This window comes from Lepidothrix coronata, unplaced genomic scaffold (assembly GCF_001604755.1).
Source record: "Lepidothrix coronata isolate B3197 unplaced genomic scaffold, Lepidothrix_coronata-1.0 Scaffold128, whole genome shotgun sequence".
Classification (NCBI taxonomy): Eukaryota; Metazoa; Chordata; class Aves; order Passeriformes; family Pipridae; genus Lepidothrix; species Lepidothrix coronata.
The window spans coordinates 936,049-956,845 of NW_016690308.1; the positions used below are offsets into that span (position 1 = coordinate 936,049).

A 20,797-nucleotide genomic window follows, 5' to 3' on the forward strand; every position below is an offset into this window, starting at 1 on the left:
ACGTAGGTTTGTTTAGAGTGACCTTCTCTTAGATGGATTGCCTTACAGGGCTGATGAGCTCCATCTGCCCGGGGGGCTGAGAATCGAACCCGGGTTGCAGCGGTGAGAGTTCTGCACCCTAACCACTAGACCACCAGAGGCCCTATACAATTAATTTGTACTAATAGAATCATAGTAACTCCTCAGTGGAAAATGGAAGGCACTTGGCCTTGTTGGACTGCACAGGGTTTGCACAGGTCCACCTCTCCAGCCTGTCCAGGTCCCTCTGGATGGCATCCCTTCCCTCCAGTGTGTTGACTGCAAACTTGCTGAGGGTGCCTCAATCCCACTGTCCATGTTGTGATAAAGACATTGAACAGCACCAGCGTCAATACCAACTCCCAAGGAAACACACTCATCACTGGTCTCCACTTGGACATCAATCCCTTGACCCCAGCTCTTTGAGGGCAGCCATCCAGCTAATTCCTTACCCACCAAGTGGTCCATTCATCAAATCCATGTCTCTCCAGTTTAGAGACAAGGATGTTGTGTCAAGTATTTTGCACAAATTCAGACAGGTGACATCAGTTGCTCTTCTCTCATCCACCAGTGCTGTAATCCCATCACAGAAGGCACCAAATTTGTCAGGCATGATTTGCCCTTGGTAAAGCCATGTTGGCTGTCACCAACCACCTCATTTTCCGTGTGCCTCAGCAAAGTTTCCAGGAGGATCTGCTCCTTGTCAGGCACAGAGGTGAGGCTGACCGGCCTTCTTGGCTCTTCCTTATTTCTCTTTGGAAAAATAGGGGCTATGTTTCCCCTTTTCCAGTCAGTGGGAACTTCACCAGACTGCCACAACTTCCCAAAAATGATGGATAGTGGCTTAGCCATTTCATCCGCCAGTTCCCTCAGGACCCATGGACATATCTCATCAGGTGCCATGGACTTGTGCACCTTCAGGTTCCTTAGATGGTCTTGAACCTGATCTTCTCCTACCCTGGGTGGTTCTTCATTGTCCCAGGCCCTGCCTTTGCCTTCTGTGACTCAGGTGGTGTGCCTGAAGCTCTTGCCAGTGAAGACCAAGGCAAAAAAGTCATTGAGTACCAGGCCTTCTTCATAGCCTGGGTAACCAGGTCTCCCACTTCCCTTCAGAGAGGGCCAACATTTTTGCAACTCTTCCTTTCATCATGAACATACCCATAGAAGTTTTTATTGTTGCCCTCAATGTCCCTGGCCAGATTTCATTTTTTCAGGGCTCTAGCTTTTCTAACCTGATCCCTGACTGCTCAGACAATCTCTCTGTAATCCTTCCAGGTCACCTGCCCTTGCCTTCACCCTCTATAGGCTTACTTTCTGTGTTTGAGTTTGTCCAGGAGCTCTTTGTTCATCCACACAGGCTTTCTGATGTTTTTGCCTGGCTTACTCTTTGTTGGGATGTATCACTTTGGAGATTGTAGGAGGTGATTCTTGAATATTAACCAGCTTACAAGAGCTTATATCCCTCCACTCCAGCACTCCAATCACAGGAGCCATCCCGCCATGTCTCCATGATCCCAATAGGATCATAACTCTGCAGGTGTGTGCACATCTCTAACTCCTCTTGTTTATATCCCATGTGTTTGCACAGCCATTAAAGCTGGGACCCCAGTGAAGGAGACTTATGGGCTGATGATGCTCTTCAAGTGCTCTCCTGCCATCCCTCTCCAGGCTCTGGGTATCTATTTTCAGCACTGGTATCAAACTGGTAGAACAGGGATGGATTGAAGTTCCCCTCCCCCAGCAACTTCAGTTTAAAGCTGTGTTCACCAGCTTGACAAATATAACATTCAAAATAGAACTGATGTCTGGTTTTAATCCGCCCAGCTACTAATAATTTAACAAAACAAAACAAAAAAAAAATAATAAAATTTTCAATTTCAGACTTAAATTCAAATACAAGAATGAAAATACTCTTTAGTAAAAAGGTCTGTAAAAACATCCCCACAAAATTAATTTTAAAAGATTTTCAACTGTGTTTGCCAATAAAGGTATTGAAGTTAAGCCAACCTCAGTTTGCTTGTAGACCTCAGGATTCTGGCTGTAAATCTTTGCTATCTGGTTTCCTGTAAAACGCTGAGAAAGAAATGCAAACGCTTAGAAACACAAACCCTAAATGGAGTCAATAATCATTAACTCTGTGTAATGAGTTCAGTACATTGCACTTTGGATATTTAATTTGCCTGATGCATGATGAAAGTCAGTGCACAGCAGGCAATCTGCACTAAACAGGGTATAACACATAGTCTCATTATGAGAATTTTGTTCACCTTTTGAAAAAAAAAGGCAAGAGAAAAAGCATTACTACCCCCAGTTTACATTTCAGAAATGACAGTTCAATGGAATGAATCAGACTTATTCTGTGCACAGGAACAAGCACAGTTCAAATGCTGCCTTCAAATCCCTGAAAAGCTTTAAGCTATATGATCTATGTACCTGCCTGTGAGGCAGATGAATTGGGAGCAAAGCAGGAGGTTTCATACTCAAAGCAACAACTCCAGCATAGGCTAAAAATAGCTGTAAGAATATATTTTTTTTCATCCAAATATTGTATCAAATAATAAAAAAAACTTGTAACATTGAAACCTAACATTTAACAAGTTAAAAATAAATTGCTAGTGGTATGTGAAGTCTAATTTCAACACCAGCCATAAACCTTGCATGACAATACAAAAACAGAATCATCCATTTGGGAGCTTAAAGCCTTATTCTGTTGAACCAACAGTATGAGTAGCCAGGTGCTGAGAGGCCTCCAGGGAACATTAAAAGGCCAATCTTTAAATTGCAGAAGTAACCTAGAGCAGTGATCCACAAATAGGTGGATGGATTTACCCCAAATAAACCCGTAACACAAACTGGATTGCCATCCCAATGGAAATGTGGCTGCACAAGACGCTCCCAGGGGACAACCAGGCCCTGAGACTGCAAGCATAGCCACCAACCAGTGCATTTGGGAACCACTAGGCAAATGCTCGCTCCAACTGCCTCCTGCAGCAAAATTTCCAGTGTTTGGTTAATTTCACTGCAAAATTTCCACATCTTCCTTTGTGAGATTACTGCAAAAACTCCCTCTTTCACAGTTAATGGCTGATGGTTACCTGCTGCCCTGTGATGGCAGAATTGTTCCCATCACAAGGTTCTGCTGGGGACTTTCTCCCCACCCACTCCTCACCTCATAGGCCCGGGAGCCGGTGATACTCGCCAGGTGCTGGGCTCCCCCCACGGCTTCCTCCAGGGCATTGCACTGGGAAGCTGTGCTGGAATCCATCCATATGGGACTGTTACTGACAGAAAAACACCCCTGTAAAGAACAGTGTCCTCTATTAGTAAGTCTGATCTCTGAGAAATCCCCGCTAGAGTAATAAAAATAGAGCAGCCACACGTTATCAGCTCAGTTCTCTGAGACGCCTTCTGGTTTCCTCTCAATAATTACAAAAAGCAGATATTGGGCAGCACATTAGTCAGTGGTGAAAAGTTCAACCCAAACTTTGCATCAGAGGGAAGCAACAGGCTTTTTCTGCTGTTACTTCACAGACCCTGCAGCACGACGTCTCAGTACATTCCCCCAGTAGCCAAAACCCCAGCCCCTTTTTGGACTCCTCTCCAAACAATTAGACTGTCTTTCCACAGCCCCACTAACAAATTTCTCTTTAATGGCTGGCAAAATTATTTGGAAATACAACTGAGACTTAGTACATCACCAGAGAGCATTTTAATCCCATTTCCATGAGAAATGGATGAGATAGTTCCAGAACTAATCATTTAATACACTGGTTACACAAAATCTCTCTTTCAACATACAAATAACCTTTCTGACCATGAAGCAAGGAAGGTAAGGGTCTTTTAGAAGAAATTTGACTCCTCCCTATTATTCTTTTTAAATAAAAGTTTACAGATCACACACATACAAAATGTTGAGGTTCAACAATGTACTTGTTAGGAGTTTGTGTCCACAGAGCATTACACTTCCATCCTTTCAGAGTAAGTGTAAACTGGGCTATTTATTTTATATATATATACATATATATATTATATATATATATATAATAATTATATATTATTTATATATATAATCTAATGAAATCACAAGCACTGAAAGTAAACTCAGGTACAATAGTCTTTTTTATAAAAATTTTTGGTCAATACAAACATATACATATATGTATATGTGTATATATATATATAAACAAAAAATTAAGTATTCACAGGTTGTTTACAAAAAGATTACGTTTCCTAAAAGAACAAACAGGCTGTTACTCTGATGCAGAAACATTCTGGGACACCCACTGGCACCTGTAAGCATTTAAAGAAGAATATACTGACATACAGAAGAAAATAAAATGTCAAAAGCCCTGGAGCTGAAGGAATAACTACTACATTTCATTTATGCTGCAGGGGCATGAGACTCAGCCAAACAAGAGGAAAGGTTTGCAAGGAGAAAAGCAATGTGCAAGCATCAGAAAAAGGACAGTGTAGCTCTCCCTTCAGAGATTTTGTGCACATTACCTTTAGTGACTGATGTAAAGGCAATTCAGATGATACATTCTTTAAAATTTGGATGCTGCCTTTTTTCCAGTACACACTCCCATGTTGCTGTAGGAAATACAAAAACAGAAGTTGGAGATGCCCTCCCAAACAGAAGCTGGAGATGCTCTCCCAAGTTGCAAAGTTCATATCCTGATCTGAATTTTGAACTTTAAGGGACAAGAGAACTCTCTTCAAACTAGGAACAAAAAACGCACCTTTTCAAATCAAGTGTGTCATTAAGAGACTCTAAGATTGAGCAAACCATGTACTAAACCAGAAAATTATTTTGAACTACTGAAAACCCTAGTGGGAACTGTTACTATACTGCTAATGGCATTAGATACTTCTTTGAAGGCTCCAAGCTGTAGCCAGGGCTCCACAGTCAAGACTTAGTTCTGTGCTACTTCAGCACAGCTCCCTGATTCACCAGTGACATGCCTCCCCACCTTGTTGGAGGCTGGCTAAAATAAAGGGAATACAGGCAATCTGGAAATACACTTCCTTTTTTCACTTGAGTAAGCTGGGGTTACTTGTAAGTCCCTCACTTCTGTTCCACTGAAGAGTTCACAACAGAGACCTTCATACCGGCTATGATTTTCAGACACTTTGCTCAGACTTTTAGTTGCCATCTATGAAACGTGGAGATCAAAGCAATAGTTTTGATTAATTAGTGACAGATAAACCAAGATGAATAACCTGTACCTCACATGTCAGAATTAACTGTCACTTTGGTGCTGTTCTCACCCTGGATATCATCTGTGAAATGCTGTTTCACCAGAGAACCAGGAGACTGGTTCACTGACTAAATGTCAGGGTGGGTTTTATAAATCCCAAGAAAAGGCATTATGCACTACAGGCTAAATCATGGCAGCATCTTTGCCATTTCTGCATCAAAGACTCATATCATCTGGGTTTTGTTGTTCCCAGTAAGATCTCCTTCCTAGCCAATGAAAAACTATGCTCAAGAGGATGTTAATATGCTTTCAGCAAACTGTGTTCCTCGCTGTTTTTTCTACCCCATTTTCCACAAGCACCTGGATCTGCTGAAGTTCAAAATGATCCCTGTCATTTCAGAATCTGTATGCACAAGGAATTAAAACAACAGGAAACCAAGTACTTATGCACTACACTGATCTAAACAACTGCACTGTAAACGTCATCCTCCACTCCCACTATCTTGTAATGATTGCTTTGTGTGCTTCAGGTGTCAAGCTGCCCTGAGAAATGTGTCTATGAACACTTACATAGAAGCTTTTATCTTATTTCATGCCATTATGGTCTTCTGCAATACAATTATTTAAACTAAATTTATCACTGTATCTTATTTTGTATAACTGTTAAATTGACTTATTTTGGTACATCCCATAATACCTGGTTAACCTTCCTGAAGAAATACAGTAAGACTGATTTTTAATTTATAAACTAACCTGGCCAGCACCAGACAAAGCTCTGACTTGAGAAAAGTTAAAGCCTGAAGATTTCATCTTTTCCAAGATCATATCCAGAGCCTAAAACAAAAAAATAGAATCAAGAATGATTGTAACGAGCTATCAAATTATGCATACTCACAATCTGGAATTAAACAATAAATTCATGTCATCACTGATAAGAGTTCATTGGCAGATAATGAAAAATTAGCTAATGACTATAGACTTCTCAAGAAGTTGCATAAATTAATTTATTAAGTAAGAGTCCATAACGGAAAAATTGAGTCATGCAGAGGAAAAATAAGATCTTTAAAGAAGCTGAATCACAAAGATCCATTCTTTGAAACCTAAATAAGAGGCAAGAGTTAAAGAATTCCAATTCATTAAAAAGCACTTTCAAGAGTGCCAGACACAAAGCAGGATTATCTTTTTCTGTTCTTACTTTTGGAAACCTCTGAAATCTTAACAGGGTGCATCCTGCACTCCATCCTACAAGACATGAGTAACCTCAATACCACTGCCTCCAGCATCAGCTAACTCACAGATTCTTTAATATAAGGCCAACTCAAGTGAATTTCATTCCTGCCTGAAGAACCTCATTTTTCTGAAGTTTAAAATCAAAAATTAATTTATATTTACATAGTTTCACTTAGATCACCATTTCCCAGACCGTCTGGACAAACAGGGCACTGCAAGACTTCCAAAGAAACATCATATACCTATATCATCATATTATCAATTTTATAATTGCAACTACTCCTCTTCATTGTGGCTCGAAAGACCAACTGCAAGCAAATTTACCAAACCTTTGTCAAATACTGTGGATCACAGTAGTTCTGTGACCTTTCAAATATTTTAACTATTGAAATGCCTTTAGTAAGACGGATTTACATAGTACCATGTGAGAGCAAGTGTTGCAGAATCTGCACAGAAGAAAGGAAGGCCCTGTTTTAAAATAGAAAAGAATGCTGTACTTCAAAAATAAACATCAGTCAAAGTGACTGGGAATCAAGCACCGAACAAAGTGCACTTTCACCACCTACCAGTTGCGACATCAATTGGTTAGCAGAGTTTATTCTAAAAAAACCAGTTTAGGTAACCTGGATGCTATAAAAACACAGATTTAAGCCAGGCAAAGTAACAGCTGCCCCTTTTGTGTATAAGGAAAAAAGAGGGAAAATGAGGGACAGGCAGGAAGGCATTTCTCATACACAGAGTGCTGTAACAGTAGAGAGTGAAGAAACAAACAAAACAAACCATCAAACTGTTAGCAACTTCCACTTTTTGTTGATAGCATTACTATTTGCATACCAAAGACAGAGAATAACACTTAAAAGAAACAGAATATAAGGAAAAGAACTATGTTTATTTGAGTGATGAATTTTACTTCTGCTCAGAATAAATTTCCATTTCTGTAACAGCAAAGAAGGTGAACTACATAAAGCTTTTTCATACCTTGACCCACATGAGCACAGGAGAAGTGACTGTCAGTCTGTCACTGTGAATATAGACTCCACCTTGAGTCCTACAGAAAAACAGGATTTTCTCTTGGTAAATTATGTATTTTATTCCCTGACAAGCAAAGTTCTTCAAGATTATTAATGACCAAAGAGAATTTGCAATTTATTTTTTTTTTTATGTTATGAGAAAGGATCGGTGTTTGAAACATGAAAAAGTAAAAGCCAGTTCCTAGGAGGTGACATGTTTGACCCAATTGCAAAGTAAATAATTTTCAAGGAAAGGCCCTGATCCTGAAGTAAGGTCTGAGACAGAGTCCAGTGCTGATACTACTCATTGCCTCTTTGTAATTCATGGTTATTTCTGACTGTCACCATTTGTGAATTGAACCTCAAAAAGGAAGTTTAACTTTTGCTGTTAAACCATCAAGTAAATAAATGTACTTTATTGAAACTTGTGACTGAAGGATGACTTGTCAATTCTAGTCTATTGCTGAAGTAAACAAATACTGTCATCCTACATCTTATTGTGGGATTTGGAACAACTGAATTTGTCTCCAAATGTCTTTTAGACATTCTCCTCATGTAATTTTCTTGCTGTTAGAGCACTCTGCCCTGACACAGAGGCCGTGCTTACTTTCATGTCCCAAAAAAATCAAGTCGTCCATGAGTCTGAAGTTCCCAAAAAAGAAAAAAAAATGGTTTATTTATATGTAATACTTTGGGGTGTATTTTCTTAATTTATTTCCTTTTGGGAGCTCTTGCCATATTTACATACAAGGAAGGCAAGAGCATATACTACCCTTGCCAAGTATGAAACATGAACATGGCATGACCTTTTTCCATGCCTCTATACATGCCAATGAGATCAAACAGTCCTCTCACCCCAATCTCCAAAGTTTTAAATTACATTATCCAGGTAAAGTACAAAAAGCCTTACTTAAATTCCGGAAGGTCCTTATCAAAATGAACATTATCCTCGTAAATGACTCTCAGCTGTTCATCAATAGCAATGACTTTCAGCTAGAAGATATAAAACAGGAAGTTAACAAAATCTAGCAATAATTAAATAGCACCGATAACTCATTTATATAATAATTCAATTCCCACAGACAAAATGGAAAAAAAAGATCACCCCAATCCATACACCTTGCTGAAAGTACGGGCACAATTTTACATTAAACAAGTTATGTGAATAATATGCCACCTATTCAGCAACATGTATTTTTATTTGTGTGTATTCTGTCTCCTCATTTTCTTTCTCCTCTAATGAACAAGATCGAGCTGCAGGCATTTGCTAAGAAACAGCAAACAAATTACCAGGTTTGTAGCTTGCATCATAGTAACCAGTTTTGCAATTTCTCCAAAGAATACAGTATCTGAGATTAAAGATGCCATATGCCTTTTTTTTTCCCCCTCCTTTTTTTGGCCTCATTTTACCAAGGAACTTAACAGACCCTTAGGGTACCTTGAGGACCTTCCCTGCTCCCCAGATGGTGAGTAAATGAAACTCTCCCAGTCTGGCAAAGCTCAGAGGGCTCTACACAAGTGTATTCTGAACTTATGCAACACACAGAAAGCAACATCCAAAAGGGTAGCTCCATAAAGCTGAGCCTTCTTGTCAGCACAAATTAGAAGAGTACCACAACCTTTCCTCCTCTGTATTCACTTAAGTTCACCTAGTTCAGAAGGCAAATAGTAACAATCGAGAAGAAAAGTGAGAAAGTAGCTCATGTTCCACGCCTATTTCAACAAGGGAGAGAGTGCAAAGTGCTGTTAAAGGAACAGATTAAAAAAAAATAGAGCAAAACCAAAAAAAACCTACAAAAAACAAGTTCATCTTAAGGAGTTGTATTCAAATCACAAGCCCATCCCTATTTTTGCCATACTAAAGTAGGCTATTACCTATGCACTGGCACAGTGCACTAGCTCAAAAAATGTCTCTGACCCACTGCAGCCTAATTGGCTCTCTGCTTGCAGCACATCCCCTTGAAAGCACTTGATCAACCTAACATGGATGTGTCTTTTCAAGCTCCCAAACTTCAGCACCATAATAGTGATTTACGCTCAAACACCTGTTATTAACATATTCAGGCCTCTGCACAACTTCAGCAGTTTCTATTCAAGTGTGGCAATACCAAATGTGTTGACAAATTTCAAGCAGAAGTCTGAGCATCCATGTTCACAATCCTACTAGTCTTGATTCCCATGAGGACACTGGAAAGCTGGATTTGGGTGCAAATCACGGCTCCTATAAGAGCAGGCAGAGGGGTGTCCGTGTGGTCTGAGTGTAGAGAAGTGTCCCAGCACTCCTTTTCAGGATATTTAACACATCCCTAGCAGGATGGGGAAGCAGGACACATTAGGACATGCAACCCACAGTTTCAGACACGATATGGGGCAAACAGAAAGGGACAAAGGATGCACTTAAGCAGGTGAAGGGGGCATGAGAACAACGAGGGACATGCAGTGCCCATGGCACATAAACATCTTACAACACAAGGCACTGGGAATTATTATGGCCATAAAACAAACCACAAGAAATTCCACTTCAGGATGAGGGAGAACTTCTTTACATTGGGGATGGCAGAGCACTGGAACAGGCTGCCCAGGGAGGTCATGGATTCTCCCTCTCTGGAGACATTCCAAACCCACCTGGACACATTCCTGTGTCACCTGCTCCAGGTGACTCTGCCTTGGAAGGGCAGTTGGACTGGGCTGATCTCCAGAAGTCCCTTCCACAGAATGACAAAATCAGTCAGGTTGGAAGGGACCACGGTGGATCATCTGGTCCAACCTCCCTGCTTAGGCAGGGTCGTCCTAGAGGACGTGGCATAGGATTGCGTCTGGATTTTTCTGGACTATCTCCAGTGAGGGAGACTCCACAACCTCTCTGGGCAATCCAACCATAAGGACTGTGTGACTGTGAATTATCTGGCATCAGCTGTGGCAAGACGGAGCGTGTGCGAGCCCCGAGCACGGAGCATTGCACCACTCCCTGCATCCTGGGTGAGCCCTGGGCATGGAACACCACTCCGCTCCCTGCATCCTGTCTGAGCCCTGGGCATGGAACACCGCTCCGCTCCCTGCATCCTGTCTGAGCCCTGGGTATGGAACAGCGCTCCCCTTCCTGCATCCTGGGTGAGCCCTGGGTATGGAACACCGCTCCCCTTCCTGCATCCTGGGTGAGCCCTGGGTATGGAACACCACTCCGCTCCCTGCATCCTGGGTGAGCCCTGGATATGGAACAGCGCTCCGCTCCCTGCATCCTGTGTGAGCCCTGGCTATGGACCAGCGCTCCGCTCCCTGCAGCCCCGGCCGGGCCCGGGGACCGTGAGCAGCCCTGCAAAGCAAACCCGCCGCTGGGAGGAGGAAAAGGGGAACGGAAGGCTCTGAGATGGGACGGAAGCCGCCCGAAGAGGAAGGAGCGGAGAAGAGGAAGGCCTGTCCCCGCTCTGTGCTGGGGGCAGCGCAGCGGCCGCGGTGGCGGCGGTGCCGCCCGGACCGCATCCCCCGCATCCCCCGCATCCCCCGCACCCCCCAGGGGCAGTCCCCGCTCCTGCCGCGGTCGGACCCTCCCGGCCGGCCCAGTCCCGCTCGGGGCAGGGCCCGGGGAAGCCGAGACGGCCCCAGCCCCGCCGCCCTGCGCGCAGGGGGCCGGCCGAGGGAGGGGAGGGGAGAGCAGGGCGGGGGAGGCGGCGCGGTACCTGCTGCGTGCTGAAATCCCAGCCCAGGTAGCAGGGAGAGGCCATGGCACGGCACGGCACGGCCCTCACCCGGGAGCCGGGGCAGGGAGCGGGAAGGGGGTGGCTCTGCTGGCCCGGCCTCCCCGGGCAGGAGCCGCCAGCCCGGCCCCGCGGAGCGGCAGCACCGCGGTTAATGAGTGCTGGGAGCGCTGGGAGCGGGACCAGCCCGCTCCCGACCCCGCACGGAGGGGCCGGGAACAGCTCGGGTGGGGGGTGAGGCGATGGTGAGGTTGAGGTGATGTGAGGTGAGGCGATGTGGGGATGATGAGATGTGGGGATGATAAGATGAGGGGGGGTGATGCGATGGGGGGATTGTTATCCCAAACGCAGGCTTGCTCCCCGGTTCACGGCACCAATCCATACACCGAGGCAAAGTATTTCTGTATTTTACTCTAATTTGCACAAAGTCTGGCTCACCAGTCATCAAAACTTTACACTATTAATACATTTTAACAAACCGAGGCATCAGCTTTCACTGGTTACAATTTACATAAGTTTTCTATTAATTAGTACTCAACCCCCTATTTGCTAGTTATCTCTCTCACTTCTCATACTAATTAGTCCACAAGCACAGTTCTTCCCTGCGCTTCAGTCTGGGGTGTACTTTGAGTGGGTGGTCAATTAGTCAGTGGTCGTGATCACCCACTGCCTGAATTACCTATCCCTCAGTTACTGCTCAGTCCTGCTGACTTCACTCTTAGTGGCTCTTGTTCACCTTTGGATTGTCTTCCCTTTTCCTTAAAACAGATTAGCCAAGCATACGAAATTCACAATGCAACTGCTTAATCATAACTGTCCAGCTACAGCTACTGATTAACAACTAAAAAGAAAAAGAAATTGCAAAGTTTGACTCAAACCCTTATTCAGATCTTGAGGGGCTCAGTATCAGGATGATGTGATGGTGGGATGATGTGATGGTGGAGTAATATGATGGTGGGATGATGTGATGGTGGGTTACCCTGTGCCAGGGCTATGCACGAGGCTGCTGAGCACCAGTAACCAGTGCCCATAACGTGGGGATCCCCAGTGGCAGCACCCGGCCCAGTGCAGGGACCTCCCAGGAACCAGAACCACAACAACCTCAAACCACAGTCCAAAGGAATTAATGAAATTTTAATACCCCATCACTGTGTACCAGCCGTGTTGTGGTATCACACTCTGATCAGCGCAAACACACTTACACAGTATTCCATTAAAAAACACCAAATTGTTTCTTTGGCTGAAGTTTTGTTTTCTAGTTTGCCTTTTTTCAGCTGGGAGGGTTGGGGAGGCTTTAGGTTTTTGTGTTACCTGTCATAGCATGTGACGAGCAAAGTGGAATTGCTTAATCAAAAGAAGGGTCATGTAAAATACACTTCCATTCTACAATCAAGGCAGTATCTCAGCAGAGCTTTAATGAAGTCAAATAGGTTTTGCATGCCTAGGATCATAAACTGTTTTAACAGTAAAAATACTTAATTTGAAATGCCTTTAAAAGTTATAATAAAAAATTTTCTCATATACTGAACATTTTAAGTAGTCCCACTGATTTCTCAAAGCCCTAACTCCCATGGGTTTATACTTTTAAGATTTCTGGTTATTATTGCAAAGAAAAACCTTTAAAATATTAATGGCCACCAGGTAGTGGTGGAATTTCCCTTCTCCGAAGGGGAAGGAGCTCATGCTGGATGAACCTGTTCCGAACAAAGGTCTCACTTAACCAGAGGCTGTGAAGGAAATAATGTTTTCGAAATGTTACCAAGAACGGTTTCCTTAGTGTAACTTATACCAGAAAACAAAGGATCAAATAACACACAGAGGCTGCGGGTTTTATTAATGCAGAATGTAACTGGTGAGCCAGGGAGGAGAGGCTTGCTCGGTCCTTTCACTGGCTGCATACTCCCTATAAACAATTAACAGATTCAGAGGATGAGGCTTGAAATGCTGCAATTTTCAGAAGGTAATTGCTTGCAAAAATGAAGAGAAACTGAAGTCAGTTCTGAAGAAAGCTGTAAGAATGATAAATTACTTCAGAAAAAGAGATATTAGTGGATTGCAATTTTTTTTTTAAGGAGATATTGGCTAGTAGAGAAGAAACAAGACTTTATAAATAAAGCAATCTTAAGAGGATGTAAGAATCAGTTATATTCTTCAGCAATCAGATCAGAAGAATAGTCCCAATTAACAAGAAATCATTTGACTTAAACAGCAGAGAAAAGTTGGGGAATAACCACTCTCATGTTATTAGATCTCCTTTAATTAGGAACAAGGGCAACAAGACAATTTGGTAGGAAAATTCACCAGAGGACAAATTGGGATTTGTTGCTACTTTCACTTTTCATGTTTTTCAAAAGAAAATAAGGAAGTTTGGAGAATCAATGCCTTACCCAGTCACTCTGTTGCCCATCCTCCCATCAAGGCAGTATTCTCTCAGATTTATTATTGGTGTATGGAAAATGTGCATTGCTGCTGTTCTTTCTGCATTCAAGTTTCTTGAAAGCAAACAAGGTTTAGCTCTGCATTTATCAGTGAAGTTGCATTCATGTACTACTAATGTTTTAGCACTGACAAATCCAGAGGGGACGGACAAAATGCCGTTTATAATTGAAATGTCACCACTGCAGATTAACAGCTTGAGGCAAAGCACAGATTAATCACTCAAGACACACAGAGCAGAGTAAAGGGAAAAGTGAGTTTATTCCCCTTTTCCTATTAACTAGTTTCTGACCTGATGGAGAAGCAATACTTCCATGCTCTCCTAGGCCCTTGGCTATCTAGATAAATTATAACTAGTATGCCAATTAGTGCTTTTTTTTTCTTCCCCCGCTGTCAAGTTAACTGCAATTGCACATTTATTTCAATTCTTTGCAAAATATAAATTAACTGTATTCCACATTCCTACATACTGAGATTTTTTCACTTTTTATTCTCACTTCCAGTATCAAAACCTGTCTCTGATCTCAGCTGCACCCTGATATGAACTTAGGTTTAACTGCATTCTTCTGCTTTGCACAGGGGAACTCCTTCAGAAACAGTGATAGCCCAACTTCCAGGCTTCATTATCATCACATCATGTGAGACATGCCAACAAGCTACAGAGCAGCTAGTCCAGACCTTTGATATAAATTAGGATGACTATATTGACAGCAGTCCAGCTATCCTGATTTATACTGGCTACATGATTTAATGGGATGGGGAAGTACTCACACCTTCACAGGAAGTAACAGAAGTCCATGGGCAACTACAAAGCTACCAGTCTCTCTGCTTCCAGCAGTACATTTTGGGCACCTAACTAGCTATTTTTAGTAGCAGGGCAGTCAAGTATTTCTAAGCCCCCAACAAGTACTTTACACTTGTACAGCAGCATAGGTTAGCACAGCAGCAGCAATGGGACAAGTAAGAGTTGTTGCACATACAGACATCAGTTATGAACGTGCAATAAGCCACAGCAGCCCATGTTAGATCAAGCATCGTTAGGTCTGCTGGCACAATTATCCTTTTTCCTAATAAGAAATCTTGCAGCTCTTTAATTAGCCTCACAAACATCAAACATAGTAAGCTGGGGCAGATACATGCCAACCTTTTTGCCAAGTAGCCTTAGAGTCACATGCACTGCTGCTAATGAGGTGGGATATGTTTACAATGTTAAGCTCCAAGTAACAACAATAACACATTAACACATCACCTTAAAAACAGAAAAAAAATCCCAGCCTGAGCACTAGACCTGCCAGCTGGAACGATACCTGAACAACGGCAATGCTCTAAAGGTCACTCCCTTTCTACTTAGCATTGCAAGTGCTCTTATCACAAAATCTCCAGCAATGTTTAACCAAGAGAATAAAAAGTACCACAGTACCATAAATTAAAAGATGACATTTCTGATCTTTTTATTGAGAAGGCATTATAACACCAAAAATGTTTTCCTTTCCTAAACATGCACTTACCTGCTGAAGTTACTTTTGCACATGATCTTGGGGTAACCATTATGATTGTCCATACCTCCAAACACTGGGGAGAGTCTTGTTATTCCCTCAGCAAGAATAAGAACTTGATGTTTCAAAGCAGTGGATCGAGGTGCTGTTATCCACGGTAATTTCACTGACTGTGCTGGGAACGCCCGAACATGAGGAACAACTTTACTGTGTGGGTGACCGAGCACTGGAACAGATTGCCCTGAGTGGTTGTGGAGCCTCCCTCACTGGAGATATTTCAGAACCATCTGGACACAATTCTGTGCAACGTGCTCTAGGACAACCCTGCTTGAGCAGGGAGGTTGGACCAGGTGACCCACTGGGGTCCCTCCCAACCTCCCCCGTTTTGTGATTCGATGAAAGCACGTACAAAGATCCAGCAAAATCCCTGGGCACGAGTTCCACAAGAGGAGCCCAGAGCACAATTGTTACTCGGAGACTGAAAATGTAGATTATTTAAGTACAGTGATTATTCCACAAACTTGTTGGTTGATTTAATTTTTTGACTTGTGCATATTCAAAGTCCCATGTGTGGTACTGCTTTAGCAAATTACGGCCCTTTACAGAGAGTGAAGAATTGGTGCAGGATTCCATATAAAAGCATTTACCAGCACACGGAACAATGGGTACAAGAAAAGAATTTAAATGAAGGCTCAACTACACAATCTCAATTATACCATCAGTTTCATAGGTACTGGTCAATTTGCAGTTTTTATTTAATCATGTACATAAAATCCTCCAATTTCACTTCTATTGAATTCAGTAGAACATGTGTTGACTTCAGTGGGTACTGAATCAGGCACTGTGGAATTGTATCTGGTTTTACATACTTTAGTTTTACAGATGTAATTTCCTTGACTCAATTAAGCTACCAGTGATTATGAAGTGCAGTACAAATTCCTCATGAGATTTCTGCATGGAAGTGAAGTGAAGGATGTTTCTGAATAACAAATTATTTTTAGGAGACTCTCCTTCTCTGCACAGATTTCAAGTCCATATTCATTCTCACAATAGTACTAGTACATAACCATCATCTTTGGAGGACTATCTTAACTACAGCCATTTGCAAGCCTTATTAAAGTTACCTTATACACTCAGCAGATTTTCTTGAAGATGAATACTGAAGAGGTTTGTGTCCCAATGCTCAAAAGCAAATATCTCAGGAGCAAGATGTTGTCATCCAGATAAAACTTTTCATTAACAACAGATTAACCAGTTCTTCCACGCTATACTCGATTCTTATCAAACTCTGCTTACAGATAAGTACATTTTATTGATTAAAAGCAATCAAAGATAAACTCATTCCTACTCAAACAATGCCTGAAGTGGAAACAAATAAGGGAAAAACTTTGCACTTTTCAGCAGCATCCTGTAAGGATCAAAAATCTTTTTGGAATCAAGAAAGAATCAAAATCCTGTCGTTTTCAGGTGGAAAAATCAAGGCAGAGAAGCTATATAGCCTATCCAGTTTGGTTTAGACCCTGCTTGAAATTGTCACGGAGTTCCTATGTACTTATCACATCTATTGGGAAAAGGAATAACCACAGGCTGCTGTCACCTCCTAGAGCTGTAGCCTTCATAACTCCATGGATAGGAAACAATTGGAGATAGCTGGCACAGGAAAGATGTGTAGGTAGCAGTACCAGAAATATGAAGTTCATTTATCAGTAACTGGAATTTAAGGCATCTGTTGGGTCCAGGAACCCTCATGTATTTCCAAAATCCTCTGAAGAGATTTACTGAAGGCCATTCAGTTCCCTCTCACCCTCTCCTCATGGACAGTTTTATGACATCAAAATGCAGTAAATCTAACCATCTTGTTTGTCACACTAATTTAAGAAATCTGAGGACTAAGAAAGAAGCCAGGGAAACTGTAAGGGAAGATGTTAGAATTCATTTGTTTAAAATCTCTAACTGATAAATACCTTCAGTTTCTTCTTAGACTTGCCTCTGCACATTGTCACTTCCAGTAGAGAATCTCAGAAGTTCTTGGTGGGCAAGAACAGCAGAACTCCAAAATGAACAACTCCTGACGCTAAATTTTGGAGGCTGATTTTTTGGTGTGTTTGATTTAAGCCTTTAGAGACACCCAGGCAGAGTGTAGGATCAGAGATATTTGATATATACCTACATACACACACACTACCTAATTATATTTGCATAAAGACACGAGGAATAAAAAGGGAAAGTAGAATCCTTATCAAAGAAACGTGAAGGTGGACTACATATGACCCACGCTCAAAAAACCTTCAGAGGGGCTTGAAGGAGAGCTAGGCCACCCTCCTTCCTTTTGACACACTTGAACTCTTTATGTCTGAAAGTCCATGAAAGATCAGATGAGAGGAAACACCTTGAGATCATCCTGAAAACTTCCGTCATAGACTTCTTCATCCCATTAGTGTGGACATGCAGAGAGCACCAGAAAATGATCTTGCACCATCAGAAAGTCCTGTGCTCTACTCACAGCACTCTGTAACTGGGGCATGCCTTAAGGTTGTGCTTTCAAACAATAGAAACACATGTGCTCTTATCAAAAATCTCATTAAAAAGTAAACAATTATTGTTGATTTTACTAATAATGTCTGGATCCGAAATAATAGCAGCCATCTTGTTTCTACCTTTCTTTTTGTTGTTACATTTTCTAAGAATAAAATAGTCACTTTCTAACACTGCAAGACTGCATTTAAATAAAAATTTAAAAAGCACTAACAGAAAGCTAGAAAAAGGGGATTATCACAGTAACTTTTATCTTTCTTCTCAGTGCCAGTTAAAATCTACAGATATTTGTATTGTATCTTTTTAACCTCCATGAACAGCGTTGGACATGTCTAAACTCAGCACATGAATATCATGAATAATATACCTTTGGTCTCAGGTGTCCAGTAAAACCCAGTGTTACAGGAAATGCATTCAGTCAGTTAACAATTAAGAGCATTTTTAATTATCTTTAAATCAACAATTATTCCTATAAGGTCCTCCAAACAATTTTTAATAAAAAACTAATTTACTACTCACAAATTAATTAGTATAAGACAAAATTAGTTGCATCTTTTTAAATGAGATTTAGCAGCCAAGGTCAAGGGCAGTAAACATCTACTTCAAGTTCTAAAAGCCACTGCTTTTGGACTATGAAATATTGTCAAATTTATTTTGCCTCAAGGAAATTAAGAATTGGTTCCATTGTGATGGAAGAACAGACTTAAGGGAAATAGGGCACTTCAGACTCCAGTGGATAATCAAACAAAAACCATTCAGACGATGTTTTGATCAGGAGTTTGTTCAATTAAGGAAAGGTAAGTTTTGACACAAACCCAACCACGGCAATAAATTTTCAGAACCTGTTGTGCTGTTAGGAGATACGTGTGCCAGTGCTAGGACATGGTTTGTCTGCTTGTATTCCTCAGGAATCTACAACCCAAATGGAAGCCTCTAACATTTCAGGCTCAGGCAAATACACATTCACGCCACTCCAATAGTGCCACCTGCTGTGCACTGTAAAAGTGTACAGGGGTCTGTAGATCCAAGTAACTCGGTTTAAAGACTGATTTAAAGAGAAATCATAATTTGGTGTGCAGATATGACAATACAAATTCATTTTTATTTATTAGCAATACCTAAAAGGGCTAGGGGCACAAAGGAAGTTGTCCCACTATGGTATAAGAAAATAACCCATGGACAATGCATTTTCAAGTTTATGTCAGTGGCATAACAAGGCTTAGCTACATCAGCTCACTATACATCAAAACCACAATTAACCTCGTGCTCTTTGTGATGTCACATACATTAGACCCGCAATTCATTTCATTAATTATATTGTGGTTGCAAATTATTCACAAAACACACACAAGTATACGTGTGTGTGTGTGTATACAAATATATACGCACTCATGCCTTGATAAAAAGTGTACACACACAAACACACATGCTGACAAACCCATAAACACACCTACAGAGACTCAGTCAACTGCACCTCAAGTCCTGTGTTCAGTTTTGGGTCCCTCACTACAAGAAAGACATTGAGGCACTGGAGTGTGTCCAGAGAAGGATAACAAAGCTGGGGAAGAGTCAGGAGCACAAGTCTAATGAGGAGCAGCTGCAGCAGCTGGGGATGTTTAGCCTGGAGAAAAGGAGGTTCAGGAGGGACCTTATTGCTCTCTACAACTCCCTGAAAAGAGGTCACAGTCTCTTCTCCCAGTGACATGATGAGAGGAAATGGCCTTGAGTTGCACCAGGGCAGGTTTAGATTAAATACTAGGAAAAAAATTTTCACTTAAATGGTTGTAAAGCATTGGAACAGACTTCACAGGGAAGTGATCCCTGGAAGTGTTAAAAAAATGTGTGGATATGGCACTTGAGGATGTGATTTAATGGTGAACATGGTAGTGCTGGGTTGACAGTTGGACTTAGTGATCTTAAAGGTATTTGCCAACCCTAACGATTCTGTGAAGATGCTTTGTTCACAAGCTTTCAGTGAAAAGGAAGCAAACTGCCATGTATACAGGATTGGCTCAGCAAAATAAAAACTAATTCTGTTCCCCGTTCCAGCTTTGCTGTACCACCTGGACTCATTCCCTCCATTTCACTGGGCATTTGGTTCCTTCAGCCCATTTCTGGTTTTGTTGCCTACCCATGCAACTCCTTGGGAAGGGGCTGCCTTGTATAAACCATTTGTGTAACTACGTGTGATGGCTTTTTCATGATCCCGAGGGAATTGTACAGTACAAATAATTAACAATAATTTCTGATCAAATACAAACTCATTATACATTAAATGCTCTTCCAATGAGAAGTGAAGTGCACATATTTGAAGAACAGAGCCTACATTTCAGGGTCAAGGGTGCTATGCTGGTAATTCCTTCTGCCACACATAGTCAGGTTGCACAAGTCACCTTCACAGGAGGTCAGCGAGTCAAAAAGTGTGACTGGAATTTTAAAAAGGTTGGGTAACTTTTAAGACCATTAATACTGTTTGTATTGAATGCCAGCTCAAACTGTAATGAAGTTATTTAAATCTCCTGTCCCAATGTATAATTCGGCTGCCTGAAGGTCCAAAGGCAGACTCCATGTGACAGCAACTCAGAACACTGGACAAACAAGGCAATTCCTGAGGTACTGCTTGCTACAGAGCACCAGATGTTTGTCTCAACTGAAGGCAGAGTATCAAAGTAGATCTACTAAAGCCATGACACATCAGCAAAACTCAAACATGCTTTTTCTACGGTAGAGAGAAGGCAACTTGAAAAGTATCTACAGTGTCTGACAAAGTATTTTGTTTACTGTTCTTTCCCTGGCTGAGGCAGGAAAAGACTGCAGTTGAGGTAGGCAACACAATTTGCACAACACAAGCATAGTGGGAAGGCAAGAGTAATTATTAAAAAGTCAGTTACTGCAGATTTACACATTGAGAGCCTGCTGAGCCTCACCAGAACTCTATGCACAGAGTGTTGTCACCCCCTGATTCCATCAATCATTTACGATGCAACCTGAGGAATAAGAAGGAACAAGTGAACTATCTATGCTCAGTCACCTGGGAAGCTCAAGTGTGTTGAATAGGTTCAGTGAGGAGAACGGCTGCAACATTTCAAGCTCCTGCCAAAAGCCTCCTCTGAAATCAGCCATTTCAGCAGTTTGGACACATCAGCATATTTATTTCTTCTACAAAATGCATGCCAGAC

The 20,797-nt window shown here is 41.7% G+C and overlaps 1 protein-coding gene across 2 annotated transcripts in view; it reads right to left on the bottom strand.

The window, feature by feature from the left end:
• Positions 1 to 15,381, bottom strand: part of XYLB (xylulokinase) — an 89,512-nt gene extending 74,131 nt beyond the window's left edge. The window contains exons 1-7 of one of the 2 annotated variants that reach the window (XM_017826509.1): positions 15,096 to 15,381; positions 8,367 to 8,449; positions 7,425 to 7,494; positions 5,970 to 6,050; positions 4,522 to 4,608; positions 3,188 to 3,316; positions 2,026 to 2,091 (exon numbers count right to left, since the gene is read on the bottom strand). In XM_017826509.1, coding sequence (XP_017681998.1) covers positions 2,026 to 2,091; positions 3,188 to 3,316; positions 4,522 to 4,608; positions 5,970 to 6,050; positions 7,425 to 7,436 — 375 coding nt within the window. In that variant the 5' untranslated portion in view covers positions 7,437 to 7,494; positions 8,367 to 8,449; positions 15,096 to 15,381. Of the gene's footprint in view, positions 1 to 2,025; positions 2,092 to 3,187; positions 3,317 to 4,521; positions 4,609 to 5,969; positions 6,051 to 7,424; positions 7,495 to 8,366; positions 8,450 to 11,133; positions 11,258 to 15,095 lie in introns of those variants that run through there. The other variant, XM_017826508.1, reaches the window with a different exon arrangement.
• Positions 15,382 to 20,797: the final 5,416 nt, after the last annotated feature.